Consider the following 18,066-nt stretch of genomic DNA (forward strand, 5'->3'; position numbering starts at 1 on the left):
AGAAATACCGAACATCTTTTCTAAAAAAAAAAAAACTAAGGAAACTCTAAACAAACTACATACTGATCAAAACTTTTCCTGATTTATTATAATATTAATCACAATCTTGCATATCTAATAACAATTTCTCTATAAATTTCTCCACAAGTTTTACTTCATTTTCCATGTTTTAATTCCACTATCGCGAATAACATTATTCAACAAAAATATAGAGCAGGAATACTCTGCAAATCCAGAGACTGATAAAACGTATGATAAATTACAGTATGTGTATAAATTGCTATGCATATTCTATCGTGTAAATAAGTACATCGTGCCACGACGAGTTTTACGCCGGCACCCATAAAATATACCATATCCGGTAAATGAGAGATTTCTGTGCTAAAAATAAAACGATACTTTTCGTACACCCGTTGCTTCTTTTTACCTCGCTCGATTATTTACCATTGCGATCATGTTTCAATCATTAACCTCGCCCACAGCTTTTTCTACACTTAAGCAAATTTACTATAGTTTTATAGTTAACAATTCGTTAACGTTTAATTCTATTCCGTAAATCGAATACATCGCACGAGAATAATATTCAAATATGAGCTATATCCCGCGCATTTTTCTTTCTCTTTTTTTTTGGCGTAAACGTACAGTGTATGCTTTGTAGTGCGAAAAATTTGCAAGTCATCGCGACTGAATGCATAAATATTAATGGCTTCGATTTTTATTGCGACTGTAAATGATCATCTGCAGAAAAGATCCCTGGAAAACTTGACGACGATCAAATTTAATCGAAAATTCTCGCGGATAGTAATGACAGAACAATTTGTCAATAATTCTGAATATTATCTGTTTCAAATAATATCTGATTTTTTGAGAATAATAACGGTTTTGAACAATAATGATGAAAATTGTTATTGATATTAATTCAATGACGGTATTGCAATAATGTTTAATCGTTTCGCACACTTTGACGTCACGATCTTAATTAATTCGCCATTTATTTTTTCAAACTTTAAATATGGAATTATACTTCGTATTATCGTATTTCAATGAAAAATTCTTATTTTTTAATCGTTTCGGCCACTTTGACGTCACAAGATTAATTAATTCATCATTTACATATTTTTCAAATTTCAAATATCGAACGATATTTCATATTATCGTATATTAATGAAACCGGCCTGTAAATTATCATAAATCGTACATACTTCAAGTAATGAATTTCCCAAATATTATTAATATTTATTAATCCGTTCCGCTACTAGGATTGCAAATCGACTGGATTAACATGAGCAAAAAATTCTCACCACGTGGTTATAATTTGAAAATTACACAAAACATGAAATCTCTTCTTCTCTGTACACTTGTTTAATTATGTGCATCGAAACTAATTTAATTAATCTTTTTTCTCACGGTTGACATCAAACCAGCTAACGTTTCTTATGAATTTCAGTTTCTTCGAGTGTTTTTAATCACTTCCTTTGTCTACAGTTTCACCTCACTTAATACCTTATTTAATAATTTTTTATTTTGTTTATTTTTACTTACTGTTTGTTTATTTAACTTTACGTTAAAAATCCAGTTTCAATCTGATAATTCTGTTTATCCCTAGGGATTGTAGTTTGTTTTTTTAGAAGAGTAGCTTAAGATTCTTATCACACTTTTCACCACGATTAAGATGTAAAATCAATAATACATTTCTTTAAGTTTCGCACATGACATAACTGAAAAAATTTCCACACTTCAACTACAATTTAATTCTGAGTGCAATTACATCATAAATTAAGTCCGCAATACAGTTGCTTAATCTTATCTGCAACACAATAGAAACAAAGTTTCCTTATCTTTATTATATCATAGATTGTAACTCGCGATTAATGAGATAACTTTTACCAAAATGTGAAATCACGATTTTTAAAAAAATAATTTTCAATCAAGGAAAACGAAATCTTGCAATTTCATGAATAACAACAATTTCTATCATTGGGTGATAATAAAGCGTTAAACGAGAAGAGCTTCGATATTTAACCAATATTAAACGATTACAAAACAATATGTTTTTCTGTCATAAGTGAATGTTGTTCCACGATGTATTATTCGATAAATATTGCAAAATAATACCCCAAAATACATCATCAAATATTGGTGGGCGTGCATCGGTTAACTACGAGGCGTAAACTGACCTACTAACCGGGTGTCTTTGAAATTTTCCACTTTCCGCACAACAACCGCTCGACGATGTCACACACACACAATTACATAATAACGATAATCGATTCCACAAACGAGTCTCCTTCAGACACGAGCATTCATTACTGTTACCATTTAACAACTGTCATATTGCAATTATTATAGATACTCGATTCTCAGAACAGGCAAATTTTCAGAATAATTTCTGCAAATAAACGTTTTCAACGATGTAGACAATTAATCTAGCTACAATTTTGCAGATAACGTTTTCCCAAATTCAATTGTCAATTTCCATAAAATTTATAAACTTTAAATTAAAAAAAAAAATCAGATCAAAATAGTGATAAGATAAATCACAGTGACTACTGCATTTTCAAATCATTACGTGTCAAAATGTTCGAGTGAAAGAATAGTAAACATTCTCGGCACCCTATATAATCTCGGCACCACTTATACAACACTCGATATGTTCCAAAAACCAGCAATTAACTAGAAGAAACCATTAACGCCAATTACGCACTCTATATATATATATAACCTCACAAAAAGTAAATAAAGTAAACTCTACAATAGGTTCATTAACCGCCACCATCGCTACTACCACCGATATCACCGAAGACTTCCGAACCAGTCGAAAACAACAACACGAAAGCTCGATCGGGTAAAAACCCCCATTTACCTGCCAGCCCCATTTTCAAAACAGTGTCAAACGTGTGCTGCGGATCAGACTTCGAGGTCCCCGATCGTTCGTCCACAAATCCTTCTGATCGTTCTTGGAAAAAGCTCTTCGCAGGTACCCTCCATCATCGTTCTTATCACCAAGACAGCAGCAGCAGCAGCAGTAGCAGTAGCCTGGTGAATTACGTTACAACGTGACGCGGTCTTTAATTGCGTAATTGCTCGGCCATCGCACAATTGTTCGGCGATCACGGGAGACACACTCGAACCGGCGTCGATTTCTATGTACGACAAGCGAAACGAACGAGGGGTTGAAACGTGTCGGAACCTTGTCGAACAGGTAGTGAAATCGTCCTAACGATAACCCCTTCGACAATTCCCTGACAACGTCGCGGAGATGACTGGTGAGCAGCTGACGCGTTTTCCGCTTGACTCGCGGGCCAGGAGTGGGGGTAACTCGAGTCTACCATGAAGAATGGATATAGCTCGCGGAGATAACTAGGAGTGGGGGTAACCAGGAGGATTAGGAGTGGGGGAACGTTCGCGCTCTACAGATTAGGAGTGGGGGTGAGGTGAAGTTGGCACGCAAACGTATCGAGGGTTGATTCTTTAAGGGGCTGCATATACAGGGTGTCTCTGAAGTGGCGCTACAACTCGAAAAGGGACCAACTACATGAAAAAATAAATCGAATATATAAAGTAACATATTTTTATACGAAGCTTCATTTCTGAATATATCGACGTTGAAGATTCGTTTAGTACGCGTGCAATTGCACAAAGACACCGTGTATATAGTGTCGTTTAAAAGTTAGAGATCAGTCGATGCTTCAGCGAAGATAGTTCAACTCTTCTCTAGCAGTACCAATTACAATAGCTTTTTTATATTTTTAGTCTATTTTGAAAAGTACTATATTTTTTTGTACTTCAAAAATCAAACTTGCTTTCAGAATGCATGAAGAATACCGATGTCACGCGATCCTTGAATTCAGGATTGCAGTTAATCTTCATCACACTTACATCTTACTTTTTTTAATGTTTACACATCATTAATCTGTTTTTCCTACAATTTGTTAGCACGTATTAACTGAAAAATCATCGACACGGATAACGAGCAAAATCAATGACAAATATCAGTCTTCACAATCAATCATTATACCCTATAGAAGCTACACAGTACCTAACCTTTATTGTTTCAAGTTCATTATTCGACATTAATTCATAAATCTAGTCACCTGCTAAGTCTTCTTTTAAACAATTGAGAATCAACTAAATTAGTATAAGTAGTTGCTGGAACAATTTGCAAAACAAAATAACAACATCTCTATGTTGTTCTATTTTTTATTAATTTATAGTTCACTAAAGTAACACATGTAGATAAAACTAGAGTCGCACAATAGGATTTACTTTAAAAGATTTTGCTATCAACAGAGATAACAATATGAGGAACAACTGTGAATCCTGTAGCAAGATTACGTGAACCGAAAATCGCAGGATATTGCGTCACTGTGCTCTCGAATGACATTTAAAATAGTCCAATAGCATTTTTACCTCGAGGAATTTGCGTCAAGCCCGAAGAGACTTGAGATTGGCCATCAGACGACACATAATGATTTATAACATAACGTGAAATGCGTATTTTTGCAAATGAAAAATCTCAATCTTCGCGGTTATGTTGTACTCTATTGCACCTCATCCAATACTACAGTTATAATGTTTCCAATGAAATATTCGTGGAAGAAATTTAGAACAATAGCCTGAAGGTAAATAATATTATAGAGTAGAAATTTTGTCTGAAAAGAATTCGCATAGGGTGTTAAGACTGCATTTGTTAGGACATTGCACACGCATAGCGATACATCGATCATATCACTATTGATGAGCTACCGATTACGAGCAAAGCATTAGGAATAAATATATCTCAAATCTGAATGTGGCCTGCCTTCCCAAGATTATGTGAAATATTCGGCAAAATCCGAAATTTAAACATTCCGAGTATTTGAATTATACGAATAACGAATTCGTATTCGAAATTATCCGAACTATTCGAACAGCTTGACTACTTGAAGTTTTACAGCCCTAATAAATACTTAAAAATATTCGAATGATGTAAGTTAGTAAAATCGAAGTTGTGCTATTTTTAGAATAAAACCTGTGTGATTCCCGCTTATTTTTTGCAAGCAACAACGAAACAAGAGTTTCCAGTAAATCTCAACTCGAATTCGCTTATAATTTGAATGGAATTCACGCACGTGCGAGGAAAAGTCGAATTTTCAAGGAGACATTCCATCCGGATTGTTCAGTCGCGCGACAAAGAATTTCGATTGGTTTTGCACCAAGGTATATTTCCATCTAAGGGACAAGCAGCGAGGAAAAGGGGGTGGAAGTAAGACAGAGAAGGGAGAAGAAAATTGTAACAAAGCCGATGGCTGGTAAATGAGTCAGTTTACGATAAACAGAAAGGAACGAGGCAGTTTCTGCCGGCTGGGAGACAATGAGACAGTCGTAAATGAATCATTTCAATGTGCTGGCTCTGACTATCGCCGCTGACAGCACGATAATTACTTATGCTTGAAACGGGAATCTCGTCGTAAACGTGCGTTTCCAGGCGTCCACCAACGGAAAAATTGATCCCTACTACACTAATCTGTCCTCGTTAATAAAAAAAAAAAAATTCCTATCTATACCAACTGTTCACTTTTTAGAATATTTTGAAATATTTGTTTTTTCAATACTTTTCACGAAAACGTATTTACGAGAACAGTTAGAGTAGGTGTCCTACGTATGTGCTTTAAAACGCCATTAAAAAGATTTCAAGCTGCAAACTTTTTTGCGAATTTTAACGTAAGCAGAGAATAAGGATAAAAAAATATACGATTGCGATTTAAGAAAATAAATATTAAGGGTAGAGAGTCTGAATTGTACGGTGATCTAAAGATTATGAAAAATCTATACGAAAAATTCCAAGGTTATTTTAAATCTTGCAAATTTTCTTCTCAAGAAATCTTTGTTATGGTAGAGAATTTCGTCAATAATTTTTTTTTAAATATCGTGGCAGCCATTTGTTTTAATTGCTATATTATTAGATTTCAATTTGGACTCCTAGCCTTTCAAAATATCTACCCTGAAGAATTGATAAAATTAACGATATTATATTACCTGTTATATTAATTCCATTCCCCCCCTTTTTTTTTCATTAACGAGTTAAGTTAATGAAAAAATCTTCTCTTTATAATGTACGTGATAATATGCGTGTAAAATGTAAATGTTTTCCTATTATGCAGCAGAATTACGTTCCATTTGTTGATACTCGTTTGCAGTTAGAATTGCATACCAGTTCAAATCAGAAAGATAAGGAACAAATGCTCGTTACTTAGAAATCACCGATACGTGTGAAAGTTTCGGTAATAATTCGACTTGGTTTTCTTGAATGGTATTTCAACGATAACTTAAAAGATAAGATAAGACACGTAATAAGTATATTAATTACACTTCTAAAGAACGTTTGAAAATTTATTCATTTGTACGAAGCTACGTACTTTCAAAATTACATACTTATTTATGCGATTAATTATGTATTAATATCTGATTAAATATGAAAAATTGATATGAATTTATATTTACATTGTATTTTATAAATGAAGTAAATTTTGTTCGATGTACAATATTCGAAACGAAAGTACGAAAAAATTTGTTCGATCAACTCTATCTGAGTTCGAATCAATTTTTCTCACTATATTCTCGTGGTTCCTTCTTTACTAACATAGAAAAATATTCATCTTTCGAAATCGTGTGGAACTTACGAAATGTAGAATGTACTTAATCTTAGAAGACTTCGCACATAATTGTATTTTAATGGAATACTTAGAAAGAATAATTGTTTAATTATATTCGTTGAAATTGAAACATTTATTAAATTTTAGATAGTGACAATTTAAAAACGTTTGAAACAAAAGACGTGAATGAGAAAAGTGTGTAAATTAGGTAGCCCAATGTTTGAAAGCATACAATTTGATAGATACTGGTTTAAATTTTGCAATCAACATTTTTCTAGGGGATTAAGAAACTAACATTTCAAGTATTTCATTAGAAAAAAAATTTCGACTTTTAGGAAAGTAAATACAATACGATGTTTCGTAAAATTGAATACAATCGGTATGCAATTAAAGATTCAACTTCATTTTAATTTTGCATCATACCTATAACTTTTCAATATCTTTCGAAGAACGCACGAGATTTCAGAAAATAACATTTTTTCTGTGGAAATACCGTTTGAGATTGACAACGAAAATTGAGAGGAATTTTTCTTTGAAATGGCTTCTAACAATGCAACGAAGTAGTTTCTTACTAAAACCACATTTCCATTTTTAGAAAGAAAAAATTTTATTTACCGCGTTGAGAACGTGCTTAATCACGGTTCTTACAAAACCCCACCTGATAGCCGCAGCAAATTAATTTTAATTAACTTCCAAGTTACCATACGGTTCTAATTAATTAAAGCGGTGTTTAAACAAAAAAGTACATGGTTTCCTTATCGGATTAAAAATTTCTGGAATCTTAAATCACGTCAATAGACCGTTATTTAAACAGCAAATAATTATTTAAATAATTAGTACCTAATTAATTAGTATCTTCTCATTTACTGTATTTCAAACCTATAGCATTGTCCATATCAATGAACTGAAATATTATTAAAGAAATTTCGGAAAAATATTTATCAATTTTTGTAAATTATTTCATTGCCAATTTTCTACAGAAAATTTTTCAATACTAAGGCATTGCAATTATCTTATTCTAAATTGGATTGGTAGATTTTTTAAACGATATAGGACAACTCTTTGTTTGTTTTTTTTTTGTTCCCTATTATTTCAGCTACACAAGTGATATTTACAATTTTAGCAAGTATAATAATCACAGCAACCAGTTGTAAAGATTGTAACGTTACATACATAATCCTTCGTCGAAAATTAACCTTAAAAGTGAATGTATTCATCTCTCTGAAAATTTGTCATTCCTTTCCTCCATTACAAATTCCAGACTGTCCAATCAAGTATTCATACTTTAGTATATGTACAGGAATAATTTACATTATTTCCATAAAGCATTCAGTTTCATTATTCACGCCACTAATGTTATACGTCTCATTTTCATCCGACAATAAATTCACATTGCTGATGTACGCCAAGGAGAAAGCATAAATAATCACAAAGAAATCGAACGGACGATGCACTGGTCGTCAGTGTCACCGTGACCAGTGTATCTATCGATAATAGTTATCGACGAAGGGCCACAACACTTACCGAGGACCTCGAAAAGCTGATCGTCGAACCGCATTTCGGTGCGTGTTTCGTAGAGTTCGAACTGGTTGCGGAAATTCAGCGTGGAGTAGTGTGTGTGCATGCACGGGAATAACACAGTCACAGACAGCAAGTCCCTAGTTCACGTGGCTGTCATGCTTCTGTCACTGTACAGCAGATCGTTGCGTATGATAAAATTATCAAACTATTCGACCATCGCGCACGGAGGTCGCTGTGCGACTGAACATCATAATATCGCTTCTGTCGCTCGCCGCTGTCCAGGTGGTGGGGGTAGTACATAGAGGGTGGTGGGGGGTATAGCCGCACGCGTGGCTTGCGAGACGAGTGCGTGACACGAAGGAAAAGTGTAATAAAGATATATGTATTAAATTATTATTTAAGCGATAAATAAGAAACACGAGTGGGAAATAACTATCTCTTTGCGTGTAATTGTACAGAATGTTGGTAAATTGGTGGTACTAAATGAAAAGAGGTGGAAAGTTCTGCGTGATATATTATGTTGAAGATGTGGAAAAAGATACAAGAGTGGGTAAGTTTGTTTGGAGCTTCGTTCCGAGGGAGATGACATTGACGGTCCAGTCGGTACGCGTATACTTAAACATGGTCATGTTTATTGTAGAAAATATTAATCTACACATATTCTTTATTTGTGTAATAGCTACATTTTTAAGGGTTGTACTGCTATTCTACTAATAGTCTATGCACGATAATAAACAGAAGCGATGTAAAAAAATGTATTTATATATTTGAAGAATTATTTTGGGAGGTTATCTACAGTCGGTCCAAAAAAATTCGGAAACTATTTAGAACATTATAACTTTTTTTAAATTGGACCAAATGCCAAGTGTTTTTTTAGAAGTTAGAAGAATTAGTGCAGTCTATAGATGACGTGTACAAACAATTTTGAAAAAATTGCAATTTGTGGGAATCGCGAAGAAAATAGTGAATGTCTCTTTTACAACTTTCTTATTTGAGCTTGTAAAGAAAATTTTCAACATGTACACGGCACAAATTTACAAAACGTATGTTTCAAATTTTCGTTGCAAGATCAGATAAATAAGTTGTACCTAAACAGTTTTTTCAAAAATTTTTCTACACGTTATCTAGTTATAGGTACTAGTCCTAATTTCTAAAAAAAACTCAAGTCGTTTGGTCCAATTTTAAAAAGGTTATAATGTTCTAAATAGTGTCCGAATCTTTTTGTGACCGACTGTACATAAAAATGAATAAAAGTAGTACCCAAGCAAAAATTCCAAGCATTTTTATCGAGGGAATGGAATAATAAATTATTATTGGAATGACAATTTTCTCAATTAAATAAATATCCAGATAATACTTATCCAATTATACATTTGAATAATATATTCGAAATTAATTATTTGTATCATTAATGAATTAACGTATAAACGAATAAAACTTTGTATCGATTCCTTATAAGCAGCAAACAAATTACTCTTCAATACTTTCTGAGTAATTTCGGATAATAATTTACCGGAGTGCATAATTGGATAAAAATCACTTCCTTTAATATAATCGATAAGAGAACTAAATTGAGTTTCGATCACGATATTCGTTGAAAACTCTAATAATTACTCTAGTAACTCAAATTTTATTTACGCAAACTGTAATACTTTATCATAAGCTTTACGTATACTACGTTCTCTTTTTTTCTTTCAACATTGGTAAAATTGCAAAAATTTGTCGAATGTAATTTTTCCATTAATATGCATAAACAACTTTATTGCTCATTTCTCCTTCCTCGCCTCATTGTTCGACGCAGATAAAACACACAGCCAAAAAAATTAACGATGCTATAAAACGATTTCTAAATCTCTATTCTATACTTGCGAACAAACGACAGTCACGTAGGTGAGTAAAACTAAACCATTTTTATTAGCAAAAATATAAAAACAGGATTTTTTCCAACGGTAAATAACTGTAATGCAAAATTTATTAATTTTTTAAAGCAGAGTTTTGCATGTACTGATGTATACAATGTATTATGCACTTATGAACGTCATGAATTTATGTGATTATTACGAATATCAGGAGTCAAACATTTCTGTCATCGAGACAAAAAAAAAAAAAGAGAACTTGACAGTGTTCAGTTACTAAAAAAGCTATTCTTCTATAATTAATAATACAATATTTTCATCGTTACACTTTTGAAAAAAAAAAAATGAATTAAAAATAACGAATTCTCTGAATGGTACAATTCCTTTCCACTTTACCATGCAGTAAAAAGTCAACCTTCAAAAGTTGAACCAAAAAAGGGTACAAAGACTATCAGTTGTGAAACGGTAAACAATGTAAAAAATGATATATATATATATACATAAATTATACCAGAAAATGTGTTTTATCTTCGTTTAGATAGTAGTATTGTTACAATTACCGAATCAAATATGATAATAAAATTATTACTTGCAAAATATCGTAAAATAATCCCTACTATTTCATTTATAATGTTTAAAGATAAAACAATGGGTCAACGTGTCAGAGTTACATAAACGATATGGACGATTAGATATGTTTTCATCACATTTCCATTAAAACCTCCCACATTATGGAAATTTTACACGCAGTCTTCCGTTTTCTGCTGATCTCGTGTGTGCACGAGTTTATAAACATTCTTTTTATTAGAGAAAACGAAAAAGAGGAGAATTTCGATAATGATACCGAAAGCAAAATTTAAATAAAAGTATCAGCTGAAGATATTACACATGAGATTGTCGTACGAGATAACAAATTCTGCGATAAATGTTTTGCGAATAATAATAAAATCTGCCTGAATATCATTATGCTATAATATTTTTCACTAGCACTTCGAGCAAATATAACTTTATGTTGTAACAAGTGAAGTCTTCGCAGAGTTTTACAATGCACTTTTTATTACGCCATTTTTTATAAATTACCACCCACTACTTTCTCTGGTGCTGTAACATTCGTTGTTACAAAATACTTCAGTTAACTTCCGAATTTTTCTAGATTTCCGAACTAAACGTTTCTTCAGCTAGCGTAATTCGTCGCACAACATGATACAATTGATTTCCTCATCGTATTTTAGTAAGGAACAATAAATTAACACGTGAAAATATTACATGCAAATTTGGAAATGTAAAACATAATGTGAAAAAAATCTTTGTATATTTTGTGTAAAATTGAATAAAAAATGAAGAAAAATCAGTTTAACCCTTTATCGGTCTTTAATTTTTAAAAAATTAATCTCTTTCATTTTCCACACTGCATTGCCCTTTTCTATTATGTCGAAAATGTAAGTTACAACAGGACAAATAACGGGAAACTTATTTCTATAGGAAATAATGAAAAAGAAAAAGAAAATTGATCTTTCTCAAGTTGAAGGGTTAAAGTATCTCCACTGACTGATAATGCCAAATTATTTGGTATACTTCTTTCGACGATTTGCTTGAACAATTCTATCTATAATTGATTATATGCACGATTCGATTAGAGTTCATCAATTAGCCGGGTAATTAATCGCTCGATTAAAGTGTATTAGGGATTCTCTCATTTTTCATCGTCGATATATCTGCTGTTCAATTTGTTCGCGAATTGATTCGACTTTTTCTTCTCGTTATGCCTGACGCGCTAACGGAAAATTCTGAAAATAATTGACAACACTTATGGAGAATGTTGTGCAACGATCTCGCTTGCAAATGTAAAACCAGTCGCGATGGACATGTAGCGCATAATAAAATTCGAATAAAGCTAACACTTCGGCGATACATTGAAAATATGTTTATGTTTCACACGCGTATGATGTGCTTGCTTATGCAGGCAACGCAGAAAGTTACGTTAAAGATCGTCCGTTTAACTTAAAGAACCAGTTGTACATCTCACGAAGATTGCTGCCGCTTTGTAAAGCTTTTGTTCTCGTTAGAAACACCGTTCAAAGGGTTTCAGGCAGCACAGCTTTTCGTGAATTTCAATGTAAGTAGCAATAAGAAAAGATAAAAATATACGAAGATTAAGAGTAAAATGTGCGGTATTCTGAAAGTTATGAAAATTCAAAAAGGTTGAAAAAATAGAAGGTTTCAAACAGCACAGCTTTTCGTGTGAATTTGAATGTCAGTGGGGAATGAAAAGATAAAAAACTGTACAAAAGGATTAAGAAAATTAAAATCAAGGGTAAACTGTACAGTACTCCAAAGATTATGAAAATTCTATATTGAAATAGTTGTAATATTATGTGTTATAGAAACTTGCTGTTAAAATTGTAACATTAACTTTCCTTTTAAGTATAAGTTGTGATAAACTGTAGGGCACGATAATATTAAAAATTGAAGTAGAGGTGCTAACGCGCTCTTTCTGATAAAGCTACTTGCACAGAATAATGAAGAAACGTCGGATCATTATTCGTCAGAAAAGTGAAGTTATGCCCAGAAAACTTGCACAATAACGTAAATCTATACAAGGTGTCTTAGACTTGTAATACTCATCGTTAACATTGAAGCAATTCTTCGGAAACGAAGTTTTTAGAAAATTATATTCTTAAAACATTCTTGAAAAAACAAATATTCCCACTGGAAAATAATTCAAGTGTAAGGAACACAGAAAACTCTTTAACCACAACGTATATTATTATTAACACTAACGGTGACAAACAGACAGATTACAGATACAGAAAACGGACGTTTACAGAGACAGACAGTGACACGATTTGCACAGACAGACAGACTCGCTTTTATTGCTCGCCTCTTATTTATACATATAATACAAATGTACATAGACGATTCGGGAAAGTTCTCGGTTATTCCAAGCAAACAAAAGAGAATATGATTGTACCTTACGCGGTTCGAGAAATTTCCGGAATGCTCTCGAAAGAAATAAAAAATTCCTTACACAAGCAAGAGTAATTAATTACTATTAACATAAAAATGAAATATTAAAATCCTGCTGTCCTTTCCTAAAAGGAAAATACAAACGTGTGTTAGTAATCTTTCTCTCGAAACGAAAACCCAAAATATTGAAAAATCAGCCCAATTTAACTGTACACTTCTCTCCTCCTCGAGGAATGTTAATCGAATTTCACGTTCGGAAACTGTTTCGTAAACGACGCGTAAACATTGCAATATTCCATCGAAGAGGTATAAATAAGTATTAAAATCTTCATTTTTCCTGTGTTTCCCCGAAGTTCATTTCCAATCTGGTAAAAGTTCCGTTTTTAATTAATCTCCTCTCTCGCGAGGCAAAAGAAGCACACGAAATTGGTAAAAAAGAAGAAGGAAAGCCTGGAATTGACAAATCGTGACACGTTTCGAGCGCATGGCGAACTGAAGGTTGCTCGTAAGAAAGTTTATAAACGAAGGGGTCACTATAGATAACCCCGAAGAATGCCCGCCGCGGCGTGTTGATTATACCAGCGTTCTCCAATATGGATCGCCCAATTAGACCGGCTTGCACCTTTTATCTCGGTACAAATAATAAATGATGCAAGTATTTCTACGCGTTCGAGTTCTCAATACAAATTCTGCCAAATTTCTGTGCACAGTGTGGAGATTCGCCTATGACACCGATCTTCTAAATCGTACTTCATCGATGAATATAAACAATATCTAGTTGTAAAAATATGAAATAAATGAGCAATGAGAAAAAAAGATTAGGTACGCTTAAGGGGGTATTCTGGTTTTGAACTTTCAAAAAATCAATTCTTCTTTTTGCATTTTCTTCAAGTATAAGTATTCTGGAACGTGTGTGCAAAAGGATTTGTTTGAAGTCGTACAGTTAATTTAGATGTGAGCGTTTGAAGGACGCAGTCGTACCGTAACGAAATGGATAGACGAATCTTTAAACGCGTTTTTCTCGAAACCTGATTTTTCCAAACGGATCACGTGATATCTCGAGTTCTGGTTTATCGATTGGCTTGAAATTTGTAGAGAATCCTCGGCACACATTCTGTTGTCGGGCGAACCAAAATTTGTAACTTCCTTTTCTTACTCTTTTAACACGCTAAAGACGGCAAAGTATGAAAAAAATCGATAATCTAAAGTGGAAATGCTGCCATTTTGTAAATAATCAATATTTTTATTTTATTTTTGTTCAGACACGATAGTTTGCCAGTGTTAATTTAACTATAATTTAACTACAAGGAAACTAGTTATTTATTAATTAGAGTATACAATAAAAAGTTCATAATAATTCATATACTCTTCCAATGAGTAAGTATGTACCTTCTGCGAAACTAAATGACTACTGAAGCAGTTAGATAGATGTTTTTAAACAATAGTTGAGTTAGTCTCACTGCTAACAATGCTGGGTTAGTTTTAACGCGATTATTTAACTAAACTTATCGTACAAAATTGTCTTTCAATCCCTTGACGACGAACGTTTAATTCGACAAGAACGATTTTACAAATTAATTCGACTATAAAATGTATAAAATTTATAAAACATTAATTATAATATAATACATTACATATACGATAATAGATCATAGTATGATAAATTATATACACATTTTAGACTATATTTCAGTTTAGGTTACGTTAGATTAAGAATTAATTTGTCTTTTTCCAGCCACTAATTTTAAGGTTAGGTATATCCATGATAAACTCTACTGTAGCGCACCCCGTAAAGAGGGTAGTGCTCCGAGCGGCCACCAGAGTAGCGCCCTCGTCACTTCCCTCGTCACCATCCCTTATAGACTCCCCCACTATTGCACGCCCCCACTCCATCAGTCTCGCTGGCCCAGGGGACCCCCAGCAAGGATAAAAAGAGGGCCGATCTACGATTTTTTATGGACAACACGGATACTTGCTCCAAGACGCTCCCTTGTGTGGACGTCGAACGGACAAAAATCCTGCCTGGCTCCGACTTTGCTCCCTGGCGTGGACAAACCCGGACCACGAGGCAACGTTTAGATCCATTACCGGTTCCGCGCCCTTTTGGTGAACGTGCGATAGTGACCGAGTGGGAAGGACCACCTCGAAAACAGACGTTTAACGCTGCAGACGAGTGCAGGACCTCCGATAATAGTGGCACAGTGTTCTCGTAAGGTTGCGATCTTTAAGTGTAGTCGGCCCGAACCCCACACAACCTTATACCGCGAAGATCACGCATTATACTACAATAATTAACACCTGCACAAGTTAAAGAAAGAAAATCTTCCAATAAGACCAAATAATAGCAATATATTATTTATACAATTTCTCTACTAAAATGCTTTGACAGAAGAATATCACAATTCCCACCAATACTCTAACTATTGTACAATAAATACATTAATTCCACAGAAATAGACGAATCTTTAAACGCGTTTTTCTCGAAACTTGATTTTTCCAAACGGATCACGCGATATCTCGAGTTCTAGTTTATCGATCAATTTGAAATTTGTCGAGATTCTTCAGCATACGTCCTGTTATCGCACGAACCAAAATTTTTAACTTCCGTCGTTTTTTTCTTATTATTTTAACATGCTAAGGACGGCAAAATATGAAAAAAATCGATAATCTAAATTAAAAATGCTGCCATTTTGTAAATAATCAATATTTTTATTTCATTTTGCTTCAGACCATAGCCAGATTTATACCGATTAAGATTCTTCCTCATTTTCTTATTATAGATCAGCAGAAGGCCCGGAATCATGTAAACAGTGAACACACTTTCTGTAAAGCACCACTTTATAAAACAAACTATAACTCGTGTAATTTTCATTGTTTTTACTTCAACAAAATATATTGTGTATTTTAAATACCCACAAATGTATGTGCAAAACCCTATTGCAAAAAGTTTAACGGTTCTTTTGAAAAAAAATCCTAAATATTGCTTAAAAGATGGCATTTAAAACCAGAATACCCCCTTAATGTATCTTTTCACCAATTTGCTTTAGCTGATTACAATCAAACAATGCAGTTTTATTCCGTGTCTTTGCATTTTTTTAATAGTAGGATTATTGTAGAATCTTCTACGTTCGTTTTATGTATACGTTACATTCATTACAAAGGTTAAGTCGATACATATAAATAAATTGTAGTACATATCGCGGGGCCTCCATACCCAAATAGGAAACCTCGAAGGGAGAATAGAGAGGGAGTGGTTGGCGTAGCGCGCAAAGCCTCGGCTTAAGCCCGAAGGTCCCGTGTGTTCGATTCCCGTTTGGGTCCCTCAATATTTTTCCCTAGGTTCCTACAAAATCAATCATGTTTCATAAATCGTATCAGCACAAGGTTTATACTAACAAAGAAGAATGGTTTTACTTTCTCAGTAATGAAGCACACGTCGAAGACATGATCCAGTGCATGAAATGTTAAAGTATGAGTTCAGGAAACTTGCGGAGGAGTATTAAAAGCAAACAGAAATTTATTACTGTCCCAACTGTGAATGAAAAATATGTTATTTAATAATTATTAATTTTCGTCGAATATTTCCTTCCTTATTTGTTATTGATGAAATATGATTTAATATGAGATATGAATTAATATGTTACTTTTTAAATGTAATATTTTTCAAACGATTCCTATACTCATCCATATTTTTACTAGCATTCGCAAATTTAGTATTTTTAAAGAAGGTACCCAAATCATGCCTGTCTCATGATATCAAACAAAGGCTTATAACAAATTAATCTGTTTGCAGTAAATTGAAAAATTGTTAGACTTGTTAAGCTATGTGTTTGCAACAGATCAAACACAGAATAAGATACAAACGTAGCTCTAAAAGAGAAACATAAGTTATTTATTACATACAACCGACAAACGTTATCTAACCAATCATTATTCACGCCATAAACTTTTCTTTTAAAGGGTTACGCCACCTTGGTGACGTCAAAAAGAAAAAAGATTGAAAATATTTTTTCCAGTAAAATGATACTTTGAACTTTTAAAAATAATATGCGAAAGATATTGAAAAATATGTCGTAGTAACAAAAATATTACTCTGAAACTGAAAATATGTATGTTGAATGTAGATGTGGCTGATCGAGAGCTTTCACCTTCGTCTTTATTAAGCCTTAGATCATCTTTGTATAGAGACATAAAACATTATAGGGATAATTTATGAAGATTTCAGAGTTTTCAAGTAGTTTTCAAAATATTGGAATAAAGAGCCAGCAAAAGGTCCATTTTCTCATTAGAATGTTATTATTTCTACAATTTTTGGAATTTCAAAAAATTTTTTAATGTTATTATTTCTACAATTTAAAATATTATTTCCACAATTTTTGGAATTTTAAAAAATTTTCGTATTATACGACAGAGAATACCTTTAACCCTTTTGCTGCGGCACGTGGAAGACGAAAAATTCTCGCTCGTGTGCTGGACGAAACAGTTATTATTCAACGCTGGCTTAAAAATAAAGGTAACTATGATTGAAAATCAACTGTATCGTGATAATCAAATGTGTGATGCGTTCTGGTGTTATCTTACTTTCAATCGACAGCGATATTTTACTTGCAAAGTGCGAAAATAAATTAATAAACTGTACAGTATTAGATGGGCGTATATGTACGCTCTTCGTAGCGAAAGGTTTAAGGATAAGAAGATCGTTGAATTCTTGTCTCGAAACTACATATCGACAAATCACTGACGTGCTTGTAAACGACGCCATTTTCTTCCTTACAAATATACGTGCATAAATAAACAAAAATGTTTTTTAACGCTCGTAAAATGCTTTATGTACTGTTAAAAAAGATATCCATTTCAACCGAACACTTAAACTTCTTCTAAAAAAATTTATAATTATTCAACACCTTGTACGTGTCCATTATGTTTGTTATGTTTAAAATTAGCGAAGAAAAACAAATGTATACAATAATTGTATTCAATTTCGCATATTTTAACGTTTAGTTTATTGTTGAATAAAAACAATAAAATAACCATTAGGAATTTTTTACAATTATCTGTGCCATGAAATACATAATACCTAACTTAAG

At 33.1% G+C, this 18,066-nt stretch overlaps 1 protein-coding gene across 3 annotated transcripts in view; it reads right to left on the reverse strand.

The window, feature by feature from the left end:
• LOC108573262 (hepatocyte nuclear factor 4-gamma) overlaps positions 1–8,384 on the reverse strand; it is a 59,342-nt gene extending 50,958 nt beyond the window's left edge. For 2 of the 3 annotated variants that reach the window (XM_017935657.1, XM_017935656.1), the window contains exon 1: positions 8,160–8,384. In XM_017935657.1, coding sequence (XP_017791146.1) covers positions 8,160–8,259 — 100 coding nt within the window. In that variant the 5' untranslated portion in view covers positions 8,260–8,384. Of the gene's footprint in view, positions 1–2,863; positions 3,231–8,159 lie in introns of those variants that run through there. The other variant, XM_017935658.1, reaches the window with a different exon arrangement.
• Between the last annotated feature and the right edge of the window lie 9,682 nt (positions 8,385–18,066).

Source organism: Habropoda laboriosa, unplaced genomic scaffold, assembly GCF_001263275.1.
Source record: "Habropoda laboriosa isolate 0110345459 unplaced genomic scaffold, ASM126327v1 scaffold134, whole genome shotgun sequence".
NCBI lineage: Eukaryota > Metazoa > Arthropoda > Insecta > Hymenoptera > Apidae > Habropoda > Habropoda laboriosa.